At 36.5% G+C, this 13,930-nt stretch overlaps 1 protein-coding gene across 3 annotated transcripts in view; it reads left to right on the forward strand.

The window, feature by feature from the left end:
• The window catches only part of LOC144965798 (death-associated protein kinase 1-like), a 179,222-nt gene that overhangs the window by 57,071 nt on the left and 108,221 nt on the right, over window positions 1-13,930 (forward strand). For 2 of the 3 annotated variants that reach the window (XM_078901520.1, XM_078901521.1), the window contains exons 5-7: window positions 3,221-3,296; window positions 12,395-12,547; window positions 13,123-13,258. In XM_078901520.1, the coding sequence (XP_078757646.1) occupies window positions 3,221-3,296; window positions 12,395-12,547; window positions 13,123-13,258 (365 nt within the window). Of the gene's footprint in view, window positions 1-3,220; window positions 3,297-3,482; window positions 3,498-12,394; window positions 12,548-13,122; window positions 13,259-13,930 lie in introns of those variants that run through there. The other variant, XM_078901539.1, reaches the window with a different exon arrangement.

Raw genomic sequence — 13,930 nt, forward strand, 5'->3', positions numbered from 1 at the left:
AAAAGTACAATCTGAGGGAATATATAGTATTATATAGTCTTTATATCTTATAAAGGTTAAAATAAACATACGGATTTGCTTCTTTGTCCCCCCGTGCAGCTGGCAGCCCTGCTACAGTACTATTTCCATTTACATACTTAATCCGTTTCACCGCTATGTTGGTATTTCAGGCCTCTTCAAAAAAAAAAAAAAAAAAAGGTACTTTTGTATGGGATAAAAAAGGGTTTACTTTTTCTTTGCCTTTTTCTTTCTAATTATCTTTTTTACTACCCCGCCCACCCCCTCCTCCCTTCTAACTTTCTTTTCTTTAACAAAAAATTTAACCCACAATGTCGATCAGGTATTATGTCGGAATGAATACTTGACTTGACTTAGATGCCTTTCGCGTCTCGACCGAAAGATCGGGTCGCCTTGGCTGTTTCCAGTATTTCCTGTGTGAGGTGTCTCCAATATTGCCGGTCCTCTGCTAGGGTTCTCAGATTTTCAAGGTCCCCTGCCGTTATGAGACTAATGCTTTGTCCAAGTGTTGTGAGGTTTTTGTTTAGGATCACGGGGAGTGTTGTGATCGGTCTTCCTCTGAAAAGGTTCCCGTGTTTTTGGAAGTATCCCGACATGGCTTGGTTTGCTGGTATGTTTTTGTCCCTGCGTAGTATGTGACCGAAAAGTTGCCATCGTTGTTGTAAAATGTCAAGGGAGATTGGTCTTTCTTTTGTGATCTTATAGAGTGATTCATTTGAGATCTTTTTGGGGTATTTGATGTCCAGTACCCTTCTTAGCTGTGTGCGATGGAAGGCATCCAGATGTTCTTCTTCGGATTTTGTCAACGCCCAAGTGCCGCAGTTATACAGAAGTACCGGTTTTACAAGAGCATGGTACACTTTCAGTTTGGTTTTTCTCTTTATTTTGTCACCTCTAATCCATACATTGGTGAGTTTACTGAGTGTGGCGTTTGATAGCTGTTTTCTTCTTTGTACATCCTCGGTGTCTCCAATTAGTGAGCCGACTTTCTTTGTTCTTTTCCATTCCTCTTTGTTCCTCGATATTGTTGTAAATTCGGTTTTATTGGCATTGACTTGGAGGTTATATTTCATGAGGGTATTTTGTATGATGTCTATATTTGCTGGTGTTGATCCAATAAAATCGACATCATCTGCATAGGCGATTTCTCTAGGGATTGCGTTCTCAATATGAGTCGTTGGTTTTGGAATGACTTTTAGAACTTCTTTCAGAGCGTGTTCTAAGTATATTGTGAACAGAATCGGGCTCAGACTATCTCCTTGGGGGTCCCGATGTTACTTTCGAACTGCGTCTGTTTTGTGGCCCCGTATATCCTTGGTTGTATCTTTGTGTTGCTGAGGAGAAATCGGATTATTCGGAGCTCGTCTTCGTCTACTATTTCTGTTAATATCTCCAAAAGTTTTCCTCTGTCGATCGTATCAAAGGCTGCGGACATATCGATTCCGGATATTGTTATGGATATGTTTTCTTTGAGTGCCTTTGCTGCCAACCATTTATGTGTCCATACAACGTCCGATGTGCTTCGGTCTTGGCGAAACCCGCTTTGGCTATGTGATAGATAATTTTCTATTTTCGGTCTAATTCTGTTGAGGACAATAGTTGACAGTGTTTTTCTTATGGTATTCAGTAATGTTATTGGGCGCAGGTTGTTTACGGGTCCTTTCGTTTTTCCTGGTTTTTGTATTGTAATTAGGACACCGCTGTTTATGTCCCAGTCTTTGTGTGTTGAGAATGTTTTGTTCATTATGTTTGCAATGCTCAGATCCAGGGAGAGGGTACCGCATTTCAGCAATTCAGCGGGAATTTCATCTTCGCCTGGGATCTGTTATTGTTTAGGCACTTTATGCTATTTCTAACTTCAGTTGTTGTGATGCGGTTGTTTAGGTCTCTAGGGTTTCCTGAGAAGGGCGATATTTGTGAGACTTGTTTGTGAAATTTCTGCTGGAAGTGGTCAGTTACAATGTCAAGGATATCGTTGGGATTTGTTGTCTGTTTGCCAAATTTATCCTGTAGTTTTGGGTTCTCGAATGGTTTTCGGAATGAATAAGAAGGTGGAAATCGAGTTAACGACAACATGATCAGAATATAGAAATTTAAGGTTTTTGTGATATTTTAAAGTTGGGGGTGGGGGAGGGGGGAGGAAGAGCTCACTCCTTTTAATGAACGTATTTATTTTACCTAGGTGCACATAAAAGCAGTTCTGATAACCAAACGCAATCAGGGCTTGGATTTAACATTTTCATAAGAGTGTTTACATTAGAATGATGAGCCTGTATAAAAGTAGTCATTCAGAGCCATTCGGCCCATGGAGCCGGAGTTTATCCCGGTTTCTATAGCATGAAACGGACAATACCAATCACTCGCTGGTTTCTTTGGATACGTCGCTAGTCTGTCGCAACAAAGTACTTTCCGCCAGATCTAACTGACCCAGCTAGCCAATCCCATTTGGATGGACAGGAGGGTCAGAAAATTATATCGACTGCACCCGGGGATCGACCTCGGTCCCATTGCGTGTGAAGCGAGTGCTCTACTAACTGAGATATCGAGACCAACTTGTATAAATTGGGCTTAATTTTCAATTTTAAGCACAAGGTTTACCCCGCCGCCATACCACCGTTTTCAGTCGATGGGTCACAAATTTTGTTGCGCTTGCACTACATGGCCTGTGGTTCGGTTGACTTTGATCAAAGAGGTTGGCTGGTTGTGTAAATTTTGACATCAAATTACGAGAACGTGTAACAGAGGAAAAGAATGCAAACTTTTGTACGCATGACCTGCCTTGATTTGGTAATTGGAGACCTGCCAATTTAATCAGAGAGGAATTTCGGGAGAATTTTTGGGCAAATATGGGATTAAAATAAGCATTATGTGTCGTGTGTGTGTGTGTGGCGGGGGTTGGGGGGGGGGTGGGGGGGGGGTCTTGGTAGCTGAATTGGTAGACCACTCGCTTCACATGCAAAGGGACCAAGATCGGTCCCGGATGCAGTCGAGATTTTTTACCCCGACCTCCCTGTGATTGGGGAGCTGGGGCTGTTATATTTGGCGGAAAGTACATTGCGATAGACTGGTCTCCTATCCAAAGGATTTCTGGTCCGTTTCACGTTTTACCAACCGGGATAAACTGTGGCTACAAGGGACGGATGGCTCTGAATGTCTACAAATGAATATGAACCATGTTTTGCTTTATTCTATATTTCCACAGCGCCTGAGGTTGTGAGTTATGAAAAGCTGACCCTTGCTACTGATATGTGGAGTATAGGAGTTATTACCTACATTTTGTAAGTCTTTAACCCCCCCCCCCCCCCCCCATCGTCTCTCTCTCTCTGTGTCTCTCTCGCTCATGCTCCCCCCTCTCTCTCTGCTCTCTCTCTCTCTCTCTCTCTCTCTCTCTCTCTCTCTCTATCTATCTATCTATCTATCTATCTCTATATCTCTTCTATCGCTGCCATCTCCTCACTAGGAGTTATTACCTACATTTTGTAAGTCTTTAACCGCCCCCCCCCCCCCACATCGTCTCTCTCTCTCTCTCTCTCTCTCTCTCTTTCTATCTATCTCTCTCTCTCTATCTCTCTTCTATCGCTGCCGTCTCCTCACTCTCTACCTCACACTCTGATTTTCTCTCTCTCGCTCATGCTCCCCCTCTCTCTCTCTGCTCTCTCTCTCTCTCTCTCTCTCTCTCTCTCTCTCTCTCTCTCTCTTCCCCCCCCCCCCTTTCTCTATTGCCTCTGTGTTATTGTTTATTTGAGTATGGTTGTGAGTTTGCATGTGTTTGTGTCAGTGTTTGGGCATGTGTCTTTGAATTATATATATATATATATATATATATATATATATATATATATATATATATATATATATATATATTGAATCGTGTTTGATACAAATATGGTACGAAAAGTGCTCGACATGTAGTAATGGAGCGAATTATTATTTAAAATATTTACCACAATGTTTGGGACAGTCTACATCAATGTTTCAGGCTTAATTTGCCATCGTCAGGACTGACGATGGCAAATTAAGCCTGAAACATTGATGTAGACTGTCCCAAACATTGTGGTAATATTTTAATATAATATATATATATATATATATATATATATATATATATATATATATATATATAATATATATTTGTGTTTGTGTGTGTGTGTTTGTGTGTGTGTCTGAATGAGTATACCGTTTACCCAGACTATGTTACATATAATTATATTTCTCCTACCCCAAGTACAAATTTGTTGGGTTTTTTTTTTTTTTACCTCCAAGGCTATCTTCAGGTGGTGAGATGTTAATGTTACCTAGCCTTGGCTGGGGTTACATAATACATTTATCATCATTCCACACCACCCGAATATTGCCAACCAGACGAGAAACACATTATTTTTTTTTTGGTCCGATAAATGAGATTAATATTCTATAATAAGAAAAATCCGGAACTGCTTATTGCTTTTTTTTTTATTATTATTGTTATTGTTATTATTATTATTATTGTTATTATTCTTCTTCTTCTTCTTCTTCTTCTTCTTATTATTATTATTATTATTATTATTATTATTATTATTATTATTATTATTATTATTATTATTATTATTATTATTATTATTATTATTATATATTATTATTGATATTATCATTATTATTATTATTATTATTAATTATTATTATTATTATTATTATTATTATTATTATTATTATTATTATTATTATTATTATTATTATTATTATTATTATTATTATTATTATCATCATTATTATTATTATTATTATTATTATTATTATATTATTATTATTATTATTATTATTAATGATAATAATATTACTTTTTAAAATTTATTTTATTATCATCATCATCACCATCATCATCATCATCATTATAATCATCATCATCATTATTATTTCTGTTTCTGTCTTTAAATTGTACCAATTGAAAGGTGAGACACGAATAGTGATTATACTGCTGAGATCATAATTGACATAGGTTCAAAACGACGCCACACGACATTGTTGTTATTATTCCCAGTCTTCTCCAATGGAAGTGGTTCACAGCAGCTAATTGATTTTATTGATGGCCTTAATAACCTCAGTTTTAACCCTTTACTAGCCGAATTCGATTTTACATTTACAAAGTCAAAATGATGTGGTGCCTGGACTGAAGCTTTAATTCTTATATATATATATATATATATATATATATATATATATATATATATATATATATATGTGTGTGTGTGTGTGTGTGTGCGTCACAGTTAAGTTGCCACCCGATAATAAATGAGAGGCTCAGGCTCAAATTTGATGAAAATGGTATCAACTTTGCGCCGAGCGAGGCTCGAACCCAAGACCTTCCGATCCGAAAGCGAGTGTCATACTACAAGATCATATAGCTGGCCGCACATTTAAATAGTATAAACGTTCAAGCTTACACATGGTTCTGTGTGTTGGTACATTATATCCGGCTGCTGGATGTTATGCGTATTTTACCTAAAGGCATATCATCAATGGATTAATTGAGATTACACACTACACCAACACAAAAAACTGTGTGTAACCTTTATCGTGTATTGTCTGATTGACAAACGGTTGTTTAGTGAGAACTAATCACTAAATTGAGGTCTCAAATTAATGACAAAGAGCCGAGTGACGCCAATGGGGGCGATCTATATTCAGGTTTTCGTCCAACCAAGTCATCAATCACATGATTTGTTGCTGTCCAACGATTGGATATTTCTTAACAAATGTAAACACGCTGCTTTATGTATAGATAGAATGCGCTTGGCCAAGGAGTTCACAACATTGCCATCCGGAAGTATAACGGACCAACACACAAACTCTGTGTAACCATGAACTTTTATAGTCTGGTTAATATAGTTTAGTGCGAACAACTCACAAACGCGGATGGCAAAAACAATAACAAAGGCCTGAGTGACGTCATCTGCATACTATCTATAAAAGTTGTAAACACGTATCAAGCTGAAAAAAAGATGACCAATCGTGATGTTAGATATTTCAAAAACTGTGAACAGTTTTCACTATGCGGGTCATTTTGAGTATATTTTGCAATATGACCGATGACCTCGAGCACATGGAAAGGTAATATAGATAGTATGCGCTTAGCTAAGATGCTCACAACATTCCCATCCGGAAGTATCAGAGACCAACACACAAAACTATGTGTAACCTTAAACGCTTATAGTCTGTTTAATACAGTTTAGTGAGAAGTACTCATAAACGCGGATGGCAAAAAACAATAGATAGTATGCAGATGACGTCACTCAGGCCTTTATTATTGTTTTTGCCATCCGCGTTTGTGAGTTGTTCTCACTAAACTGTATTAACCAGACTATAAAAGTTCATGGTTACACAGAGTTTGTGTGATGGTCCGTTATACTTCCGGATGGCAATGTTGTGAACTCCTTGGCCAAGCGCATTCTATCTACAGCATAGGCCCGAATGACGTCAACTGCATCCCCAGTTCGTTCCTTATATTAGTTAACGTGGGCTATGGACTGAAGGCTGAAAGAAATGGAATTTCGCCGTTAGAAGGTTAAACCACAAGACTGGAGAAAGTATTGAACACAATATCATAGGCAATCGGTAGCCTATCGATCGATTGGTACGTCAGCTGTGCTATTTCATTGTTGTCTTGTAGTGTGTGTGTTTGTGTGTGTGTGTGTGTGTGTGTTTGTGTGTGTGCGAGTTAATGGGTGTGTTTATTGTTGTTTTTTTTAATTCATAAAACCTGTTATGATTTTCAAAGTCCGGGGATTAAAAGGATAGTAATGAGATAGGACGACTGCTAATCGAATTGTAACTCAAAATCTGGACTTGAGACGCTTAGATTAGGAGGAATATTACAAAAGTGACATGCCTTCCCCTCCCCCCCCCCCCTCTCTCTCTCTCTATCCAGCAGTGATTTGGGTGGCTAGGTCCGTGAGATCTGGCGTATAGTACTTTGCGATATACTAGCGTCCTATATAAAATGTAAAAAGCAATTGATGTTGTTCTTTGGAACGTTACAGAAACGGGAATTCAGTCCTGCCTAATGGACTACTTTATACTTCAATTATCTAGTTGAAGTTTGATGAATATATTATAGCCCTTACTCACATAATATACAAACGTGAATTTAATCATTTCATTGTCCAGTTAATTGCCATACTCTGAAAAAAAAAAAACGTATTTTAAAATTTGGCCAGAAAACTCGTCCTCCAAATACTGATCGATTTAAATGACCCTCATCTTGCCAAAAACTCTCAAACCTGGGACTTCGTAAGGTCCCAGGTTTGAGAGTTTTTGCCAAGATGAACATCAATTAAATTGATCGATATTTGAAGGACTAGTTTTCTGGCTAAAACTTTTAATATTTATTTTTCCAGAGTACAGCAGTTAACTGGTTAAGAGCAGAGAATTGCTTCAGGTCTTTGTTATGATATAGTGTTCAGTCCTTCATTTGAGAATGTTTACAGTAACAACTTGTAACAGGTGGTCAATTTTATTTTATTCAGTCCTTCATTTGAGAATGTTTACAGTAACAACTTGTAACAGGTGGTCAATTTTATTTTATTCATCTATACTTAAACGATAGTACAGGTATTCTATTAAAGAACTGTTAACCTGTAGGGTTGAAGTAAGACCGACTTCTTCTTTTCTTATCTATCTGTCTATCTATCTATCTATCTATCTATCTATCTATCTATATATATATATATATATATATATATATATATATATATATCTGTCGATCTATTTATCTTTTTCTATATATCCGTCTTTTATTTATCTATCTATCTATCGTTCTTTCTCTCTACCCTCTATCTCTCTCCCCCCCCCCCCCTCTCTCTCTCTCTCTCTCTCTCTCTCTCTCTCTCTGTGTGTGTACTTCTCTCTCTGTCTCTCTTTCTCTGTGTGTGTTTGTGTGTGTATGTATATGTACTTATTACGGGTGAACGGGTGTTTACGAGAAAGAAATAGTTTTGTTTATTGATACGTCCATTTTTAATGAAAGTGACAATGATGACAACGACGATATATTATGACACGGGGATGGTGGTAAGTCATGAAGGTGATGAGGATGATGATGAGAATGGTGATTATAATGATGATGATGTTGATGATGATGATGACGATTATAATAATGTTGATGCCGATGATGATGATGATGATGAGGATGAGGATTGTTATTATGATGATGTTGACTGTGGTGACGGTGATAATAATGGTGAATCCGATGATGATGATGATGATGATGATGATGATGATGATGATGATGATGATGGTGACGTTGATAATAATGGTGATGCCGATGATGAAGATGAGGATGATGATCCCAGCAAAACTTGAAATGCGCAGTACACATTCATTTATTTACTTATCTATTTATCCATGCATTCATTTATTTTGTCATTTACCAAGCTGCCTAACAGCTTATGTTACAGAATATCAAAGGGACATTTCAAGAAGCCTGTCAAGTAGTCTATATTACTAGTTTTTGTTGGGTTTTTATTTTTTATTTTTTTTTTATTTCGCCAAGTTTTATTTTTGCCTTTTTTCAACCTCATTGTCATTGAAACATTAATTTAAAATGTGTAACACATCCCTTAGGCGTGCTCGTTAAATGCCGTTTACTGAATGTCTCAATCCAGTGTCATGCCTGCTATAATAATACAGAGTCGTCATCATTTACATTAAATTTGAATGAAGCAACAACTCTACCTCCGGCTTTACACATAACATCTTTCTATTTTGCCCAGAATTTATAATTTTAAAAATAATTATTATTGATAAATAAAGATGTCCAATAATTGATCAAGAATGATTAATACCCAGACTTCTAATAGGTCTAAGGTTTAAGGAAATTAGCAAGATGAGGGCTGTTTTAATTAATTTGTTGTATTTGAAGTTTTGTTCTTGGTAAAACGGGAAAATGCGATTCGTCGGAGTACGGCATAATTCACACCTACTTGACGTTAAAATGGAAACGTATTCGATCTAAACTATGTTTTCTTCTAGCTATCGTAGTTCTCAATGGTTTGTTGGTTTGTTTGTTTGTTTGTTTTTGTTTTGTTTTGTTTGATAGGAATAGTATTAAATAGTTACACATCATCCATCCTCTTAATGCAATATACTAGTTTGAAATATGAGAATATTATGGCCAGTAAAATGTTCAACAAGAATCGATTTTGGCAAAGATTCCCTTCTTCAGCGAACTCATTTAAAATCTCATATTTAAGGCGTTTCTATAGGGGGAGATCGTCTTTAACTATCGATAGATGTACACACACATGCACACACAAACACACTTACAGACATACAGACACACACACACACACTCATATATATATATATATATATATATATATATATATATATATATATATATATATATATATATATAAGCATAGCTGTCCGTTCAATTATCGTAGAATTATTTCCTAATGTTCAGAGCGGGAAAAGGTTGATATACATTTTAAGAAATTGATTGTATTCAAAATAATGAGAGGAACTACTAACTGGTATCGGTTCAATGCAAGTATTCCCACCTCATTGTCATACTCGCTACCCTGAAGCTTGACACACAACCCAGGTGATATAGATATTATGCGCTTGGCTAAGAAGCTCATAACATTGCCATCCGGAAGTATAACTGACCAACACACAAAACTATGTTTAACATTGGATATTTATAGTCTGGTTAATATAGTTTAGTGAGAATTACTCATAAACGCGGATGGCAAAAAACAATAACAAAGACCGGAGTGACGTCAACTTCATTCTATCTATAAATGATGGCACCTGTGATGGTATTTGACGAAACAAATTTGAATTTTCGATAAAATTATCACGTCTTATCAATCTCATAATACATGCAAACGATCTTCATATCAATGGTAAACACCGTGGAGAAGTTGGTGACGATTGGTCCAGTGCCAACTATATAATAAGATATTATTTATACACACACATTTTATATAATACACACACACACACATATATATATATATATATATATATATATATATATATATATATATATATATATATAATGTATATATATATATTATATATATATATATATTATATTTCATATTTATATATATTCATATTCTCCTCACCCTCCTTCGACTTCTCCTTCTCCCAATAAGTCAAGTTGTGTTGTATACCCGTTGGCCAATAGAAAAGAGGGTTATCGCACAAAACTAAAACGTACAAAGAAATATACACCCATGAAGTTATTTACTTTTGGTTGTAAGATGTTGAAATAACTCTCTCTCTCTCTCTCTCTCTCTCTCTCTCTCTCTCTCTCTCTTCACTCTCTCTCACTACTCTCTCTCACTTTCTCTATCTCTATCTATCTATCTATCTATCTATCTATCTATCTACCTATCTATCTATCTATCTATCTATCTATCTATCTATCTATCTATCTATCTATCTACCTATCTGTCTACCTACCTATCTCTCATTCTCACTCTCTCTCTCTCTCTCTCTCTATATATATATATATATATATATATATATATATATATATATATATATCTTCTTTCTTTCTTTCACTTTCTCTCTATATATATATATATTATATTCTTTTCTCTCCCCCCCCCCCCATTCCCCCACCCCCGCCTCCCACACACTTTATGGTACACGTACTTAATTAAACCAAAACAATATCTATTGTTCGATATAACATAATATAGGCTCTTGCTGATTGCTTCAAACCAGAAGATATAAGTACTATATTGAATAGTACAATAATAACTGGTCCAGAGTTCAATAGGACTACAGACAATAATTCCATTGTTTACCGGCACTCGATTGTTCTATATGTATTTATTTATGTGCCTTGCCCCCTTCTTTCAATGCTCTCTTTCGGAATCCTCCGCCCCTTTTCTTTCTTTTTTTTTCATATTGGGGGGGGGGGGGGGGGGGGGGGGAAGAAGGGAAGGGTCAACTTTTTTTTTGTCTCGGGTAATAACTGTATTGCAGGAATTCGGCAGAACACATAATTTGTGAACCGACGGGTCAAACTGGTATTATGTAAGAATGGACTAAATTAAGAAAAGAAATAAGTTTATAGCCATAGATGATGCTTTATTGGCGGGAATTTCAGGTTTACGACGTAAAATATGTCCAAAAAGTTTCCACCTTGGCTCAAGAATTTAAATTGACTAAGGGTTTTCGTTGTTCATTTTAGATTAACTTTTATATAAACCGACTTGGAAGCACATCCAATGTACAACAAAAATAGTTGACCACACCACTAGAATTCGTGCCAGATTGAAAAGACTTCGATCACCCTATTATGCCATCTAAATCGTCTGACAAAATATACAAAGTCTATGACCGGCAGTTCAATATATCAATAATCTGTAAATACACACTGAGGTTGTTTATTATTATTATTGTTGTTGTTGTTGTTGTTGTTGTTGTTGTTGTTGTGTGGCAAGCAGGCACGAATGGGTTCGATCTCATTAAGGCAAGAGTAATCAATCACTGATCACGTGACCACTGCAGCCAAATGGAGTCGTAAATCACCGTGTGTGACTGACAAGTCAACCGTGACACCTTTGAACACCTTTGGACACCTTCAATGTTGTCATATGATCTAATAATATAATACACCGGATGATTTGGACTGGAGTAGCCTTTACTGATATTGATAGCAGCTGTGGCTGTCACATTTTATTTATCGTTATCCTATTTATTGTCTATTTATCTATGTCTTTTATATCTATCTATCTATCTATCTATCTATCTATCTACACACCCACCCACCCACACACACACACACACACACACACACACATATATCTATATATATATATATATATATATATATATCTATCTATCTATCTATCTATCTATCTATCTATCTATCTATCTATCTATCTATATATAAAGGTCTCTCTCTATCTATGCATGTCTATCAATATGATATGTTGTTGCCTTTGTATCTATCTAATTTTATATATTATATAAATTTTGCACTTAGCTCAATTATTTGTAGATGCTAGGGCTTAAATACTCATCTCAGGACCGGTCACTTCAGTCTAAATATTGAATTGATAGTCAACATTACGGAGAGAGGGAGAGAGAGAGAGAGAGAGAGAGAGAGAGGGGAGGAGGAGGAGGAGGAGATTGGGGGACGGCAGAGAGAGAGAGAGAGAGAGAGAGAGAGAGAGAGAGAGAGAGAGAGAGAAAGAGATTGTGTGTGTATGTTGGGGAGAAATAAAAGAGAGAGGACGAGAGAAAAAAGATGGAGGGAGTGTGCGTGTGTGTGTGTGTGTGTGTGTGTGTGTGTGTGTGTGTGTGAGAGAGAGAGAGAGAGAGACACTAATTATGACACACTATTCTAATTTCTTACTATGATTTCCATCCTCAGATTAAGCGGATCTTCTCCTTTCTTGGGCGACACCCAGCAAAGCACGTACCATAACATCACTGCCATCAACTATTCCTTCGATAAGAAACACTTTACCAACACATCCGAACTCGCCAAAGACTTCATCCACAAATTATTCATGAGGAATCCAAAGTAAGGTTTTAAAAAGTTAAATGGTTAATTTTTACTATTACACCCAGTCACATTCACGCCAAATCCATGTTTGCCATGCTTTTTTTATTTTTTTTTTTTTTTTTGGGGGGGGGGGGGGGTTAGAGCATAGAAATGATGCTAAAAACATCGCAATTTACTTTACAATCTTTGAATTGGAGACCCCCCCCCCCCCCCCCCCCAACCTCGAGATCCGCCATTTTGTTCTTGGCGGTATCTCTTTTTATTAACTTCCAGAGGAAGAGTACCCGAACCTTCTCCCAATGTTCGTATTTTAAATCTTTTTTTTAAAGCTGGTCGGATTTAGTGGTCATTATAAATAGGCAATCGTTTTGTAAAAGTGGTTTTAATGTATTCCTCTTATTGGGGTCCTTAGCTGATGTCTGGATTAGACTTTTATGTGGTCTCAAATTAAATACATCGATGGTGTGCTCTTTGAATCTACATCGGATCCATATTTGAACCAAATTCCCCTTTGTCATACTTTTTCTTGGGTGCTTTAATTGTAATTCTAGAATTTTTCGACTATCCCATTTTCTTCCTTTTCACCCCCCTAGGAAGCGTATGACAGTAGATGACTGCCTGAATCACTCTTGGATCAAACCACAGAAACAGAAAGATGAAGAACAGAGGAAATCAGCCTCTATCGATATTGATAACCTCAAAGCTTTCACAGCTCGTAAACGATGGAAGGTGGGTAAATGAAATGAAATATATGCCTTCTCTCTCTCTCTCTCTCTCTCTCTCTCTCTCTCTCTCTCTTTCTCTCTCTCTCTCTTTCTCTCTCTCTCTCTCTCACTCTGATTGGCAATTAGGGAGCAGGCACTGGTCTAAGATAAAGATCTGAATAAAGAGTGTATTAAACAATGCCAAACAAAGCAAGAAAGGAAAATAATATACGAAAGAAAATCATTCCAAAATATCAGCTTTCCTCGAGGAAGGATGCTTGTTTTAGATTATTTATTTATGCATTTATTTATTTATTCATGCGTCTATTTATTTATACATATATTTATTTATTTATTTTTGCAATAAAGTGCAAATTGGAATTTTGAATATTTTTTCCCTTTTGTAGTGCATTTGATTTTACATTAGTTCTTGTCAAATAGCAAAACAGAGAATGGCACCAAGCTCAATAAGAGGTTTTGATTGTCATTGAATTATTAGCTATTTATCGCTTAAGTGAAATTAAAACAAAAATTAATCATATCTTTTGTATCAAGACGGGCCTCGATAGGTCATCACTTGGTAAAGCACTCGCGCCACACCCAAAGGGAATAAGTTCGATTCCTTGTGAAGTCGAGATTTTTTCTCCTATCCCCTGTACACCAAGCAGTGAATGGGTAGCCGGGTCTGTTAGATCTG

This window comes from Berghia stephanieae, chromosome 2 (genome assembly GCF_034508935.2).
Source record: "Berghia stephanieae isolate SIO BIC M18660-M18661 chromosome 2, UCSD_Bste_1.3, whole genome shotgun sequence".
Taxonomy (NCBI): domain Eukaryota; kingdom Metazoa; phylum Mollusca; class Gastropoda; order Nudibranchia; family Aeolidiidae; genus Berghia; species Berghia stephanieae.